This window comes from Megalobrama amblycephala, linkage group LG3, assembly GCF_018812025.1.
Source record: "Megalobrama amblycephala isolate DHTTF-2021 linkage group LG3, ASM1881202v1, whole genome shotgun sequence".
Lineage (NCBI taxonomy): Eukaryota > Metazoa > Chordata > Actinopteri > Cypriniformes > Xenocyprididae > Megalobrama > Megalobrama amblycephala.
The window spans coordinates 4,205,639-4,220,852 of NC_063046.1; the positions used below are offsets into that span (position 1 = coordinate 4,205,639).

The 15,214-nt window shown below is 38.3% G+C and overlaps 1 protein-coding gene across 2 annotated transcripts in view; it reads left to right on the forward strand.

Annotated features, from left to right (window-relative positions):
- The window catches only part of cdkal1 (CDK5 regulatory subunit associated protein 1-like 1), a 491,748-nt gene that overhangs the window by 447,312 nt on the left and 29,222 nt on the right, over positions 1–15,214 (forward strand). For both annotated transcript variants that reach the window (XM_048183562.1, XM_048183561.1), the window contains exons 13-14: positions 9,275–9,358; positions 13,269–13,433. In XM_048183562.1, coding sequence (XP_048039519.1) covers positions 9,275–9,358; positions 13,269–13,433 — 249 coding nt within the window. The remainder of the gene's footprint in view (positions 1–9,274; positions 9,359–13,268; positions 13,434–15,214) is intronic.

Sequence of the window (15,214 nt, forward strand, 5' to 3'; positions counted from 1 at the left end):
TTAATATATATTTTTTGGCTTTATTTCAGTGACTTAAGTTTTTTGTTTTTTCAATAACCACGCATAAACGTTATTCCTTCAAAAACACAAACATGTACATACATGTTCCTCACATATTATGGTAGCCTAGTTTGTGCTGAATACAGTGTAATGACACTTTTGTCATTAATATGTTTATGAACAACTGAAAAAAGCACAAATGTCAGGGCATGTCAAAACTTCTCCAGGGCCCCAAAAATCCTCAGACCCCTGAGGGTTAAGAGTCACTGTGGTTCATTGAATGCTATCTGTGTTCTGAATGTGTTTGGTCTGCTGGATGTTATTCCGCACAAATGAAAATATTTCAGTTGAGTCAGTGTGAGGGCACTTTGCTCGAAACAGTTATCAGCTTTTGCTGAGTTTAAGTGACATTTGATGTGTGAAGCAAACTATCAGATGCATTCCTTCTGTTTCAGGTCTGCAGTATTTCTCATGTTTGGCCGCGTGCCTCTGAGGGCCTGTTCCTGTTTAGTGTGTGTTTTTGTGTTTACAAAACATTAGATGCAGGCAATGTTCCCTCTAAGCTGCGCGCGTGCGCGGCCACGCACTTCTGAAGCCGCGGACGTGCAGAAGAAATAATTGCCGCGCAGAGAACAGAAAATGATTGTACTATTTTAAATGAGAAATAATTGCAGTGCTCTGGACAACCGCTATAGAGTTATTGTCGCTATAGAGTTGGAACCGGTGAATGCGGTTTACAGGTTTCATAGAAAGAGGACGATTGAGCGTGTGAGCTGGCTGGCCCTGAGCCAAATCAGTCGCGGTAAGAAACGAAAAGAAATGTGAAATAAAACGTCATGTTTTAATGAAAAGTGTTGGAAATAACGGATGATGGAGTCATTTTGTTAGCACAGAATGCTAACAAAACTCTGAGACATTTACAATCACACACCCACCACAGGTGTAGCTTGCAAACTCAAAATACATAAGTACTTCAGTTTAAATAGATTTTTGTGTGTGGTGGTGGTGTGGGTTTCAGGGATGTTTAGATAACGTTAACTTTTCTTAAAAATATTTAGCTATCAGATCTGTTTAAATGCTTTGTTTGTTTTCACTTTATAATATATTAAAACAAATTGAAGCATTTAAACTGATATAATACTGTATATCAGTTTAAATACTTAAATATTATATTATATTTTATTATATTATAGTGTAAGCCTAATAAAAAATTGATCTCACAAGGGGATTGTTTAGGGCTCCTTGCCACAAAAAATCTTAACCTCCTGGTATATAAAATCTGGGAAATTCATAAGCAATAAGCGCAATTTTGATGGTTTAACACTGTCTATTGCTAATAATTGACTGTACAAAAACACATTATGGTTGTTCCAAACACTAATTGTAACTGTTCATATTACATTATTATAAAGAATTGAACTGTCCTGCAGGAGGACAGAAATTATTTGTTAATAGAATTTCTTGGTAAAGACTGGTACAGTTAATACAGCAATGTGAAAAAATCTCAAGTAACCTAAAATGTGCTTAATTTAGTGACTGAACTGCTTGTTTTCAAACATATTATTTAATAAATCACTAAGTTACATCAAGGGTAAAATAAAATAGAAACGGCACATTAAAGTTAAATGTTACAATTGCATGATAAAACCATTTTTTATTGTGTGTGTTTACGTTCATTGTACAGGTCTGATAAGTATGTTTTTGCTCAGGTGGCCAAAATGTGCGCTCAACAGAGAAAAGTTTTGCTCAGCAAGAAAAAAAATTAGAGGGAACATTGGATGCAGGGCAGTGGAATTAAAAAAAACTGTGCATTTTAAAACTTCTTTTAACTTGATGCTGCAAAAGATGCAAATGCAACATGTTAACATGTATGTTATTGAAAAACACTGTAAAAACAGTGCAGTGGAAAGCAAGAATGTCTTCTGATAGCACTGCTCCTCACTGAACATACAGACAGACAATAATGACGTTCCGAGAAAGTTCACGTCACCCAAACTATGAGAGATTGACAACATTTATGCAGGAAGGAAACAGACGAAGCAATTAATTCTGCTGAAAGAAGTATCACACCCTAAACGCTTGAGTTTAATTCATTCTGATTGTTGTTTTGATTGATTAATTATCAATTAAAACATGATCATCTTAATCCTGACACGCTGCATCATTTCTTGTCTAATGTTCCTGACAAACTAAAAAGATTCATGTTCCCTGTAGAAATCTTAGAGCGCTTCACCTATGGAATCCCGGAGCGTTTAAAGACATGAAGCTCACCAGAGAGTCAGCTAGTCTTTAACTCCTGAAAGGCTCTTCTGCATCTGATGTGAATCCTCTCACGTCGCCTGTAAAGCCCTGCAGATCAGCAGGCATGTTTGCGCTGGACCGGTGTAATTATTATTCTCTTTTGATTCAAATCCAGCTGGGCTCTATTTGTTTTCATTCACGACAGCACTGAAGAAGAGATTCCATAACAAATATTCTCTCCTTCTCATCCTGTGCTTTCATATAACGGGATTCATCCGTCCTGCAGGATCGTAATCCCTCACTCTTCATTCTTTGTTTGATTTCTTGATGTTTTCATCCCACGACCTAGATTAGGTTCAATTAAGAGGGAATATTATATCTGTGATCAAATGGCAGAGGCACAGGCTAGTGTTTCCAGAACTAACTTGATGCTGGACGTTTTTATCATCGGCAGGATGCGTAGCAGCACTGCTGTTCTTTGCTCTCCTATGATGTATGTTTCAGTACGGTGATGTGCTTCTCACCCCACACTAAATTCATTATTAGACATCAGCTTTAGGGCTTTGGTCCGTCCGTGCTGTTAAAAACTTCATAAAGACTGAAATCAAAGCCTGTCCTTTCCACTCGAGCTGAGAAGAATGCTTAAAGCTGATTTTCAGTGAATAACAACGTCCATTTCGGTCTATCACTTAAAAATACAAAATTACTTAAATTGTTTGGTTGCTGTTATGGCATTTGACCTTCTTTGAGCTCAACAGACTTTGGTCACTATGAATTGGACTGATTAAATAGAAAAAAGCTGCATGAAGATAATTTCTCCTTTTGTGTTCTAAGAAGAAAATATCTGCATGTTAATGACACAAAGTTGAGTAAATAATGATGGAATGTTCATTTTTAGGTGAATAACTTGAAGCATGCACCTGTGCAGTGTGCTGACCACTTTAAATGTGTGTGTATAAATCACAGCTTCTTGCTAAGAAAGCAGGTTCTTGTATGGCTAATTTGCCCACAGAACAACATGGTAAGCAGCTTTTCCTGCGAGGATGTGTCTTATGTTTCCTTTTGTTGTGTGCGTCCCATCGATGTGTGGAACCCGAGGAGGTTCGTCTGTGATCGCTCTGCCTGTCGCGCAGCTTTGAACATTAACAAGATGTGTTCCTCGTTGCCTCAGGCTAGAGTCCGAGAAACTCCTACATGCTCTTTGAGGGAACTTTTGGATAATTCTATTCACTTCATGAATCTCTGAAACTTGTTCAGGCCATTTTGAGTCAATAGACCCTTTTCACAATCCTGTAGTAATTCCATAGTGGTGAACGGGAGACGACAGCAAATATAATTGCTGTATTCCCATTTCCTCCAATATAAAAAAATCCATGATAGCATTTCCACGACTTTAAAAAGAGGTTTACAAGGAGAGATATTTATTACAGCAGTTAAAAGAGAGAATGATGTGAAATTTGTGTCATTTCCTCATCCGTAGTATTAGAAACACTCATACAGCAGTGTTCAGTTCTTGATTTCAATTGTAATTCACTGCCGAGGTAATTATAACACAATGTATACATTTAAAAAAAAAAAAAAAAATGAAAATATGAAAAACTTCTGAGGTAGGCAGAAGAGCATCTCTGAATGCACAACACCTCGAACCTTGAAGTAGATGGGCTACAGAAACCGGGTACCACTCCTGTAAGCTAAGAACAGGAAACTGAGGCTACAATTCGCGCAGGCTCTCCAAAATCGGACAATAGAAGATTGGAAGAATGTTGCTTGGTTTGATGAGTCTCAAATTCTGCTGTGACATTCAGATGGTAGGGTCAGAATTTGGCGTAAACAACATGAAAGCAAGGATCCCTCCTGCTTTGTATCTATGGTTCAGGCTGCTGGTGGTGTTGTAATGGTGTGGGGGATATTTTCTTTGCACACTTTGGGCCCCTAAGAGCCAATTGAGCATTGTTTAAATGGCACAGCCTACCTGAGTATTGTTGCTGACCATGTCCATCTTTTTATGACCACAGTGTACCCATCTTCTGATGGCTACTTCTATCCTGCTATGTCCCAAAGCTCAAATCTAAAACTGGTTTCTTGAACATGGTAGTGAGTTCACTATACTCAAATGGCCTCCACAGTCACCAGATCTCAATCTAGTAGAGCACCTTTCATGTGAATATGGACCAAAATTTCAGACGAATGTTTTCAGTACTTTGTTGAATCTATACCATGAAGAATTAAGGCAGCTCTAAAGGCAAAAGGGGGTCCAACCTGTACCTAATAAAGTGGCCGGTGAGTGTTTGAGTTATAAATAAATTTGATTTTCCAAACAGCCATGAGTGCATCACAGAGTCAACGAGTACAGTTGAATACAGTTTCTGAAGTTTTTTTTTTTTTTTTCATAAAATGACAGTTCATAGTGACCACAACTGTCAAAATGACCAAAAAAAAATGTGTTTGAGATCTAGGATTTTCATCACTGAAAAATCGCTGAGAGTTCAGTCGCATGTTAAAGGGGTGTTTTTTTCTAGGCTTGATTATGTTTTTGGGGCACAGTTTAACATGTCTTAATGCTGCAGGGTTTTTTTTTTAAAACGCTGTATTTTTCATATATTTTACCTTTATTCTACACCTCAGTTTCCACTGTCATATGAACGGCTCGTTTGACTTACTGGTTCTATGAAGCCGCTCCATCCGAAATACGCAATATGCTCAGATTGGTTAGCAGGTTGGTAGCTGGCCCAGTGTTTTGTGATTCGCTGAAGCGTCCGGAAACGCCACGCCCCTTACCATTCGTTGTTATGTGCTTTAGTGGAAATGTAAATAATGGCGTCTATATTGCCTTATCAAATTGAGCCGAATCAGACCCAGATGAAGAGGGTCAAGCAAAACCTCTGCAATCGCAGCTTTTAAAGGACGATTATGAATGGTATTTCATTTTTTGTATTTGTGTCAAAAGTGTTTAGATATGCTGTCACTGCTGTTTGTTAGCTTTCAATATACATTTTTATCCTGATTAAAGCTTTACTGAAGCCGAATACATGACTGAGTAGTAGCATTTTTGTAAAGGTACCGTTTAATTTATAGCATGAACAACTGTTTGTCTATGAACATAGACGTTTGTTGGCGTTTGTTAGAGAAGTATGCAATAGAATTTAGCTAACTGGCTAGTGAGGCAAAAACACGTTGGTCTTTGTTTATTTCCTTGATGCAACCAAAAATAGCAACAGAACTATACATTTAAAAGACATGTAAAAAACAATACAATGTACTTATAGTTTGGGGCCAATAAACAGCAGCTTCTGCTTTTAAAGTGGGAACTGCTCCATCTTTCAGTAAAAGCCTTTGTGCAAATCCAGCATTAAATTCATGTAGATTCTGGAAGCTGTCTTCCACGCCGCATCCAGTGTAGAAAATATCACAGATTATTATTATAATGAGTTCTATTATCTTTTGACGCATCGCGCCGCTCGCGTCCGGTGTACACAACTCTTCCGCTTCCATTATGCTGCGCGACATGGCCTCGCCTACTTTGTTGTGTGTTCCCGGGGGCAGGGTTTTGCAGGGTTTATGATGTCACCCACCCGGGAAGAAGCTCGTTGTAGTCCAAACCGGTCGTTTTTGTAGGCATTAAACTGCCATAACTTTAAAAGACAATATCTCCGTTTGTATTGAACTTTTCATTGTAACTTTGCAGATTTGCAACATTACACACTAACTAAAGTTAAAAAAGTGAAATCACAATGAACTACCCCTTTAACCCTCTGGAGTCTGAGGCTGATTTGGGGCTTGGAGAAGTTTTGACATGCCCTGACATTTGTGCTTTTTTCAGTTGTTCATAAACATATAAATGACAAAAGTGTCATTACACTGTATTCAGCACAAACTAGGCTACAATAATATGTGAGGAACATGTATGTACATGTTTGTATTTTTGAAGGAATAATGTTTATGCGTGGTTATTGAAAAAACAAAAAACTTAAGTCACTGAAATAAGGCCAAAAAAAGTATATTAAATCTGTGTTCACAAGACTTTTGGGTATTGGAGGTTGTAGACTAGAGTTTTTGCTTCAGAATTATGTAAAAATTATGCTGCCTACTCCTTCATATAAAACAATATATTGATTTAGTTTTTGTAAGACACTTTTTGTCAAGAAACACAGTATGTGTGGAGGCGTGAATCTGCATGAATAATGGGCCATTTACCCCTGAGAAGATAAAAGAATCACATAATAATGACCTGAAATGACTTGCATATTAATGAGGCCTTTCAGTCAGGTAGGCTGTGAAAAAAACCCTCTGTAATAATGTCTCAGCTCATCATAAACAGCAATACTGTGAAATATTATTACAATTTAAAATAATGGTATTCTATTATATTCTTTAAAATAAAATGTATTTCTGTGATGCAAAGTGTCTGAACAATTATGTTACCTCTATGGCATTTCATATAGGCTTTTAGCTTAAAAGCATGCACATTTGGAGAAATATTGATGGATTCTTATATATTTATGTCAATTTTCTATACTGAGAAGTAATATTTATTGTCATCACTATGAGTGCTGGATACTGTTTTTTCAATTCATACTTGCAGCCGGAGGGCGCTCTCTGTACACTTTTAGTCCACAAATTATTCTAAAGAAGAATAGGACATTTCAGGAATGGTATTTTCAATTCATACTTGCAGCCGGAGGGCGCTCTCTGTACACCTTTAGGCCACAAATTCATATAAAGAAGAAAAGGAACTAGGAACTAACGGCGTGTCTTCTAGAGTTCGCTAACCATTGCTTTAACATCCAAATAAACACTTTTCAAGACAATAAATACACGGTTGAGACGATGAATGCATGTATTGCCTCTGAATTTGCGTCTGAATAGCGCTGGCTCCGTGGACGTGGCCGCATTAGCGGATAATGAGCTGAATCACAGACTTCTGACATGGCTCTCTTTTCATACAGATTACATAAACACAGAATGTTTGTTTTTGATTTGACTTGCACGATTTAAAACCTGACATTTCAACGTTTCTTTAGACGTAAGTGTCATTTTTTTTGTCATTAGTATTCATAAGTTACAGTTCATTTTCTGAGAACTATCAGATTGGACTTCGTTCAGAGGGAGAGGAGAGATCACGCATCATGTTAGTTTTCTTTATTTTACAAAAAGCACAGCATTGTGTTTTTACTCTGAGTGTACACAAATAAAAGAAGACATTCTATAGTTTCAATTGATATGTTACTTATGTCTCTATGACAAGAAATGGAGTATTTTAAGTCTGTTTTGCTGCAATGTGAAAAAAATCCTGCAAAACGCGCCAGCGCGTTTTCAGACCTCAGGGAGTTAAACACGTTCACAGTGAGCAGAGAGCAGCTGAGACAGGCCTTCAACTGTAAAAGAGTCTCACAGCCCAAACAATGTGGAGCCGTTATTAACCTTTGACCTCCGGTGACCACACCACTGCTGTTGTTCAGTGCTTGAATGTCCTTGGAGAGGCTGAAGTTAGAACACTGTCCTCTCTTTTTGTCCTGATTCACTGTGATCTAGGATGCATCCGAAAGCTTTAAAATGCTTTCTCCGCAGGCTGCATTCAGAGGTAGGAAGGCAACAAGGCACGTCTTAATCCATTGATTGGGCCACATCCTGTCTACTGAGATACCTTAATTTGATTGATTTTTGAAGGCAGCATAGATGTATCCATCATTGGCTATGATACCCCACAATCCCATGTGATTCTGTGACAGTTGGCCTAAAAATTAAAGATGGCATCTGAAAGTTTTTTATGGAAATATATTACTAACATTTTACACTTTTGATGTCATTTCTATTGAAAAATTACTATCGTAGTAATTAAATATTCACTTAGTTTTGACCAAAGGTCTCTCTTCTTTCTTGTTGTAGATTATTAGACTGTTATGCTGCCTCAGAAGGGTTGCAAAGTCATTGTCTGATAGGGCATCAAGGCAACAAGTCAGCTGCCTAAGCTTTCGGACACAGCCCTTGTCATTCATTGTATAGAAAGATTATTTTTTAAGTATTTGAATGTCGCTGCATAACAGAAAGATTAATTGATTGTGCATTAATTTTGTGCATTTCCCCATTTTATCAAGCAGAAATGCTGTATGTATTGTGACAGAACCACAATGAAGTTCATATTCAGGGTTTCCAGTTGCTCTGTAAGCATATAGCTCACCCGTGTGTGTGTGTGTAGATTGGTTGGGCTGGATAAACAGACACATTTTCATGAGCACTGGGGTTCAGCGAGCAGCTCTCTTGTTCCTGCAGTCGGCCGAGGGGCCCCAAAGAAAGTGGGCCCCTTTCACAGGCCAATAGGCTCCGCAAAGCACATTAAGTTAGTTGTGATTTCAAAAGGCCAGATGCTTCAGCTAAATAGAAAGAGGGCAATCTGGATTTCATAAAGCATCTATCTTTCTTTTTGAAGGCATGGCAGGCCTCACACACAATGTGCACACGTTTGCGCTTCCTCTAAAAGCGTGCGTTTGGATTTGTGTTATTCTCCCAAATGTCTGTCTGTGCATTAAATTGACTACTGTGAGCAGTAAACCCATGGTCGCACACAAAGGCTTTTTGAAAATCATTAAATACATGCACAGTCGTTTTGTGACAGTGTGAATGAAAGGAGATATTTTCCATCGTAAGATAATATCAGCGTACAGCTTACAATAGTCACGGACTAGACACATCCATCTCTATGTGCTGCAGCCCCTTTTATTTCCTCCAATTAGCACATAATAATGATGTGAATGAATGATGGTCCTGTTTCTCTCATGCATGAGGGTTAAATACATCTGTACAATTTAGGCTCGGTACAAATGTCATCTTTTTACAAGCTAATAAACACTTGTGTTTGCTGTCAGGTCGGGAAGGGGATTTTAAATGCTTGTTTTTAGATGAGCTGTGGGCCAGTGACAGCTCTTCATCACAATTAAAAACACACAGACTTCTTCAAGGAGCCGCATGCTAGTCTGTTTGTGTCTTTCAGATGCATTTAACCTGCTCATGTGTGTTTCTCTGTCTTGTCTCACAGATCGGGCAGAGGCAGCGTGTGCTGGTCACTGAAGAGTCCTTTGATTCCCAGTACTATGTCGCCCACAACAAGTTCTATGAGCAGGTACAAGTTGACCTTTGACTAGTGTTATTTTAGTGTCATTGAGACTAAGATATTTTTAAAGTTTTGAAATAGATTTAAATTTTATATTTTCCTTTTTTCATATTAAGTTTAGTTAGTTTATTTTATTTTTTGTATTTTATTTTTAAATATGCCTATATAACTTTTTTATTGTTTATTTCAGTTTCAGTTATTTTAGTATATCAACTAAATTAAAATGAGAAATGTTTTTTTTTTACATTAAACATTTATTTTATTCCAAGTAATTTTTGTTAATGGTTTTAGTTTGTTACCTATAATAACCCTGCCTTTGACTTAGTAGATATATTCTGCTGAACTGCAACAGTGATGTATGAGCTCCTTTGTGGTTCATATTGTGTTAGTCCAATGATTGGGTTCATTCAGTGTCACATTTCCTGAAGTAAAAACCAGATGAGGGAAAGTGAAGCATTGATTTTATTTCAGTCGTTTCCATGTCAAAAGCCAAGGTTTTCAATTACAACAAGTACATTTGATGTTTAAATTTCAAACTGAGCATGCCTACAAAACATGAGACATATCTAGACAGAAATACTCATATATGAATCATAAGAGTTTTTTTTTTTTTTAAAGATGAATAATAAGTTCATGTCTACTTGAGATTTTGTTTAAATCTGCATTTATATATTTAGAACAATGAATGCAAAGTCATTCCATGAAATCCAGCTACAAACAGTCATCTTGTAAATACATGTAATACACTTCACTTGAATATAAAATGGGAAAAATGCTCAACTGCATTGAGTTTAAAAGTGTCCATGTACATACACTTAAATATATACTTTTACGACATCTTCTAATATATCATTAACACCTGTGTTCCAAGTATTTGAAGTTTGGAGTAGATGTTTGCAGGCTTGTCTTTAGGCAAAAAGCTTCTCTATAATTTTCACATTTTTTTCTGGAGAATTTTGGTTTGATCATATTTCCCCATGTGAAAGAATTTACAAGGTACTGTTTAAAGTGATTTGTAAGCCGAAGAAAATGTTAGCTTTTATTCAGAGCATCCATGAAGCCCACACTGATTGTGAAGAGAGCAATGGAAAAAATTGTCCTTTTAACTTGTAGATCCATAAGGTCTACAATATGAATGTGAACCGAACAAGATTGTGTTTTCTTTAATCTTCTTTAATCCAGTCTATCCCTCACCTCGTAATTACAGCAGAAATACCAGCAGCAGCACAATTCCAGCATTTCCCATCATGACCCGGCGTCCTCACTGCATTTCTGGTTGACGTGATAATTGACGGTCCATTTACTTTCCTAGCTGGCCTTTCCTTCTGCTCAGACAGAGTGTACTTACTAACGTTTTCTGTTCCACCAGCTTCTCATTTGAACATCCCTTTCAGAGACATCTGTCTCCAAACAATGCCAGAATCACCTCAGAGTTAAAGAAATATCAATGAAAAGAATGTAGTTGTTTACTCACCTTCATGTCATATGACTTTCTTTCTTTCTTTCATGGAACGCAGCAAAAGAAACTTTTGTAGATTTGTCCATAGGAAGACACTTGATGGTGCCTGAAGTGTTTGGCAATGTCTCCAATATATTATATTTCCTTTACATTTTGAATGCACTTATGTCGTCTGCATTGTTATAAGCCATTGGTTTCCTTTCTAACTAGTCAATGGTCTGAAGTGAAATAGATGTTAGTGAGCACAGACAAGCGCAGTGTTGCAGCTCTCAGCTCCTTGTAGGTCATGGAGGTCACCCATCCCGCCAGCCGCCATTGATCTTTCCATTATAATGGCCAGCAGAAAACCACCTCCAGTTCCATTGATTGAGGACGGGGATGCGCATTAAAGGATGGGAGGTCTAATCTGGGGTGCAAGCCCTCTGTTTTATTTTCCTCTATTGTTTCTCCTTTTCCTTCTTGATCTGCTGTCTGAAAGCTGGAACGCTCTCCAGAGTGTTCGAGACGTGACTGACCATCCATCAGAGAGAGCCCAGCTTTACTCAACGGATCACCATGAACATGGTGCCGATTAAGAGCTCAGCTCAGGTCGTTTGGAGCTTAAGCCCAGTCTGTCTTTGCACTGCCAGCGCCCATGTCAGAGACAAGACTGAAGACAGAGCTGCTCAGACTTGTCAAGGATGGCAGCGAGCAGGTTTAAGCATAAATGAGTAAAAACATCTGCCAGCATGATGAGATGTTTAAAAACAGGCCTTAATATTTGTTGGGTGGGTTATTTTCTAGCTAGTCATTTAGTCGCTCAACAATCAAAATTTCATCCGATTTTTTGCAAGTGAGCAGTGGGGTGTAGGTGCAGACAAGTGAGCTGCTACTATTGTTTACTATTGTTCACCTGTCTGCACTCTAGAGATGCCTAATACAGCAAAGGTATTATAGAACTCATTGGTTCACCCTTATGGATTTTCCATATGGGGTTTAAAACAAAGGCCTTTCAATGACACATCTTAAACTACTATATTGTCTGTGCACTAGGTAGTATGTGTGCTCCACACCCAGCAGTTCTCCTGGTTAAATCACCCCCAACCAAACAGTGGACAGGCTCACACCTAACCAACCACACTCCTCACCTCAACACAACGTCCTCCACCATCCTGCTCATGTGTTCTTTAAGGACATGCTTGTAGTCTTTAGTGCTGCCACAGATCTTCGCTTTCAAAAAGACTCAAGAGTTTTAAAGAAACGCTGCCTCATTCTCTGCCACGGGCTCTGAAATACCATTCGTTTTAACAATGAGAAGCTGGATGTAGACATGATTTGCAATTTCCAGCAGAATGTGGACCACTCTTAATGGGTTTCAAGTGTGCAAGGACTCATCTCAATAGAGACAAGACAAAGACACATGAGGGTTTTATCTGCCACCTTAAAATGTTAGTGTTTGACCTTCAGGGTTTGTGTAATTGAATGAAAAAGTAAATGGGGAAAAAACTCTTCTTATATTAAAGTATTAAAATTCATGGCACACATCAGCCAAGGCAGAGATGGAGGAAAAGGAAAAACACATTTATTTCCCCAGCCTAATTGAAAACGTATTCGACAGATCCTCTGATATGTCGGTGTTTTGATGAATCATAATGCGCGTTAAGCTTCTGCCGAGCCTTTCATGTCTGGGGAAGGTGGTTTTTACTTTCCAAATTTATCTGCCGCTCAGCGTAATGAAGGCAATTTCAATGTAAACCCCTAAAGATCCAACTGCACAGCTTTTTAATCCAACTCAGCCTCCACGCGTGAACTGATTCATCTCCCTTCAGACCGCATGAAGATCTAAAGGTCTCAGCCGAATGTGTCCGATGCTCTGGGATTAGAGGAGTGTACGGCGACCTGGCATCAAGAACGCAAGAGCACGTGATGAAAAAAGATGCTTGTTTGTGTCTTTCTTTTATTTTTCCACATGGTCAATGTGGCATTTACAAGTTCAAAACAACAGGATGAACAATGAAAATGAACAACGGGCAACGGACATTGGCACGACTCTGATGTGTCAAGTGCTTTTGATCTCCAGAATTACACTTGACATGAGAAGACCATGGTGTTTGATTTGGCTCTCACCCTTCAAATGTTTTTTTTTTTTTTTTTTCCCTGTGCCTTGTGTTTTGATTTAGTGCTTAATTTTTACTTACACATTCATTGATGATATGGATCTCAGAGCTGAAGGTTAACAAGAATCAATTTATTTGCATTATCGGTTGCAAAAAGTCACAGTTCTGCAGTTTTCATAAATGTTTTCCACTGTCCATTTGTGAGCTGTAGGTTATATTTGTTGCTAAACACTGTAGATTGCCCTGGTTTCCTATTGTTTTGTTTTGTTCATGATGCTGTTTTGTATATTGTGTTATAAAGAATTTACAATTTTTAACCTAAAGGGACTGACCTGGTAAAATGTTCTCCTTCATGCATCTGCAGGTACTGGTGCCCAAGAAGCCTGAGTTCAAAGGGAAGATGATTGAGGTGGATATATATGAGGCTGGGAAGCACTACATGAAGGGCCGGCCAGTGGAGGATGCTCAGGTCTTTTCTGCCTCCATCGCTCAGCCTCTTCAGAAGGGCCAGGTGTCTGGACTCCCTCAGGTCAGTCTACTTGACCATATATATTTCAGATTAGCCTGTTCTTCTACTCGACTTTATTCTGAAGATGGCAAAATGCTCAGAATCAGTGACTGTGGGGGTTTAAAAAAATATTCAGTAAAATTATCCATTAGACTGCACTGACACTGCTGGATGAGAACAAAAATTTAAACTGAATTGAGGGTGATTAATACTATTGTCTTCTGTAGAACTGAATTGAACTCATTTCATAATTGATTAACTTTAAATTGAACTGCATTTAATCAACACTGAGCTGAATAATGACACTATTGTATTTTAAGAACTGCTTTAGAATTTTAATTTCTCATATTATATGAAGTTTGCATCACTGTTTCTGATCCTGTGAAGCTGCTTTGAAATAGTCTGTTTGGAAACAGTCTGTATTGTATAAAGCACTATAGAAATAAATGTGACTTGACTTTTGGTTTTGGTTTGCAATCAGTGGAAAAGCAAATTTACCCTCTCTTTACAATGGCCTCATTTGTGGATTTTATTTCCAGAATTTTCTGAGTAGTTTTGAGGTGTTTAGAAGCACAACAGCTTCAGCTGCAGTCCAATAGCTTGAATGTGATGTAGTAATGATGGGGCCCTTTCAAGGACCAGCAGATGCTGGCTGAGTGAAAAGTCAGTTGTGCCCAGAGCCTGTGATGGCCAACTGACCACTAAGCTGCCAGAGAGTCTGTCTGAAGGAAAATTGTGTGAGTAGCACCCTCTTTCTGTCTGTGTCTGAAGAGATGGATGTGACAGATTGGAGGCCGAGAGTCCAGACTTCACACTCTGTTTGTAGTCTGTTTTACATTAGGATGAGAGTGTGAAATTCATAAAGCATGTTCACAGGATTTCTGATAGTACATGAAACCACCTACACACAAGAATCAACTATTATAGTCTGAGCAAACAGAATCTAATATATATTCTTTAAATCACATAGAGAACTGATAAAAGAAATGAGGACATCATTCCTACTAAATGAAAAGTCTAATTGTGTTCTTCTGTGTTGTGTACATTTAAACACCAGTTGGTAGCGGTGAGACTTACTGTCTTTATATTGTGGTCTTGGTCTGGCTTGTTAGAAAAAAGGCCAGCTTTTGCTGGTAGCTGGTGTTTCAGACATAATAGCTAATTTCAAGCTGGTTTAAGCAGGTTGTTATTTGGCCCATACTGCTTGACCAGCCACCATCCTCAAAAAAGCACCTTTAAAGGGCACCTATTATGCCCCTTTTTACAAGATGTAATATTGGTCTTGGGTGTCCCCAGAATGTATTTGTGAAGTTTCAGCACAAAATACCCCACAGTTAATTTATTATAACCATTTGAAAATGTCATTTTTGGGGCCTGTTTTAAAAAGAGCTGTTTTGGTGTATACCACCTTAAATATAAATGAGCTGCATATCCCCGCCCTGCCTTTGGATGAGGGCGTAACTTGCATACCTATGGCAATAAACAGTCGATAGAAGCAGAATGGCTGAGAGTGAGAGACCCGCTGTTTTGTATGGCATTCAGCCGTACATGTTTGAACCGGAATCAGACCCAGATGATGAAGAGACTCCGGCAGAAGAAACACAATTGAGAATGGAGCAGGACGTCTCTGAATGGTTATTTGATACATTTATGTACTTATAGAGTTTTAATCGCGTCCCCTTTGCAATTATGGATGTGCAACACACACACACACACACACACTGTGATAACGTTCGCGCAATTTTTTGAAACTACAAACACAAATACTGTGATAACGTTTGCTAAGTACAAACGAAATTATA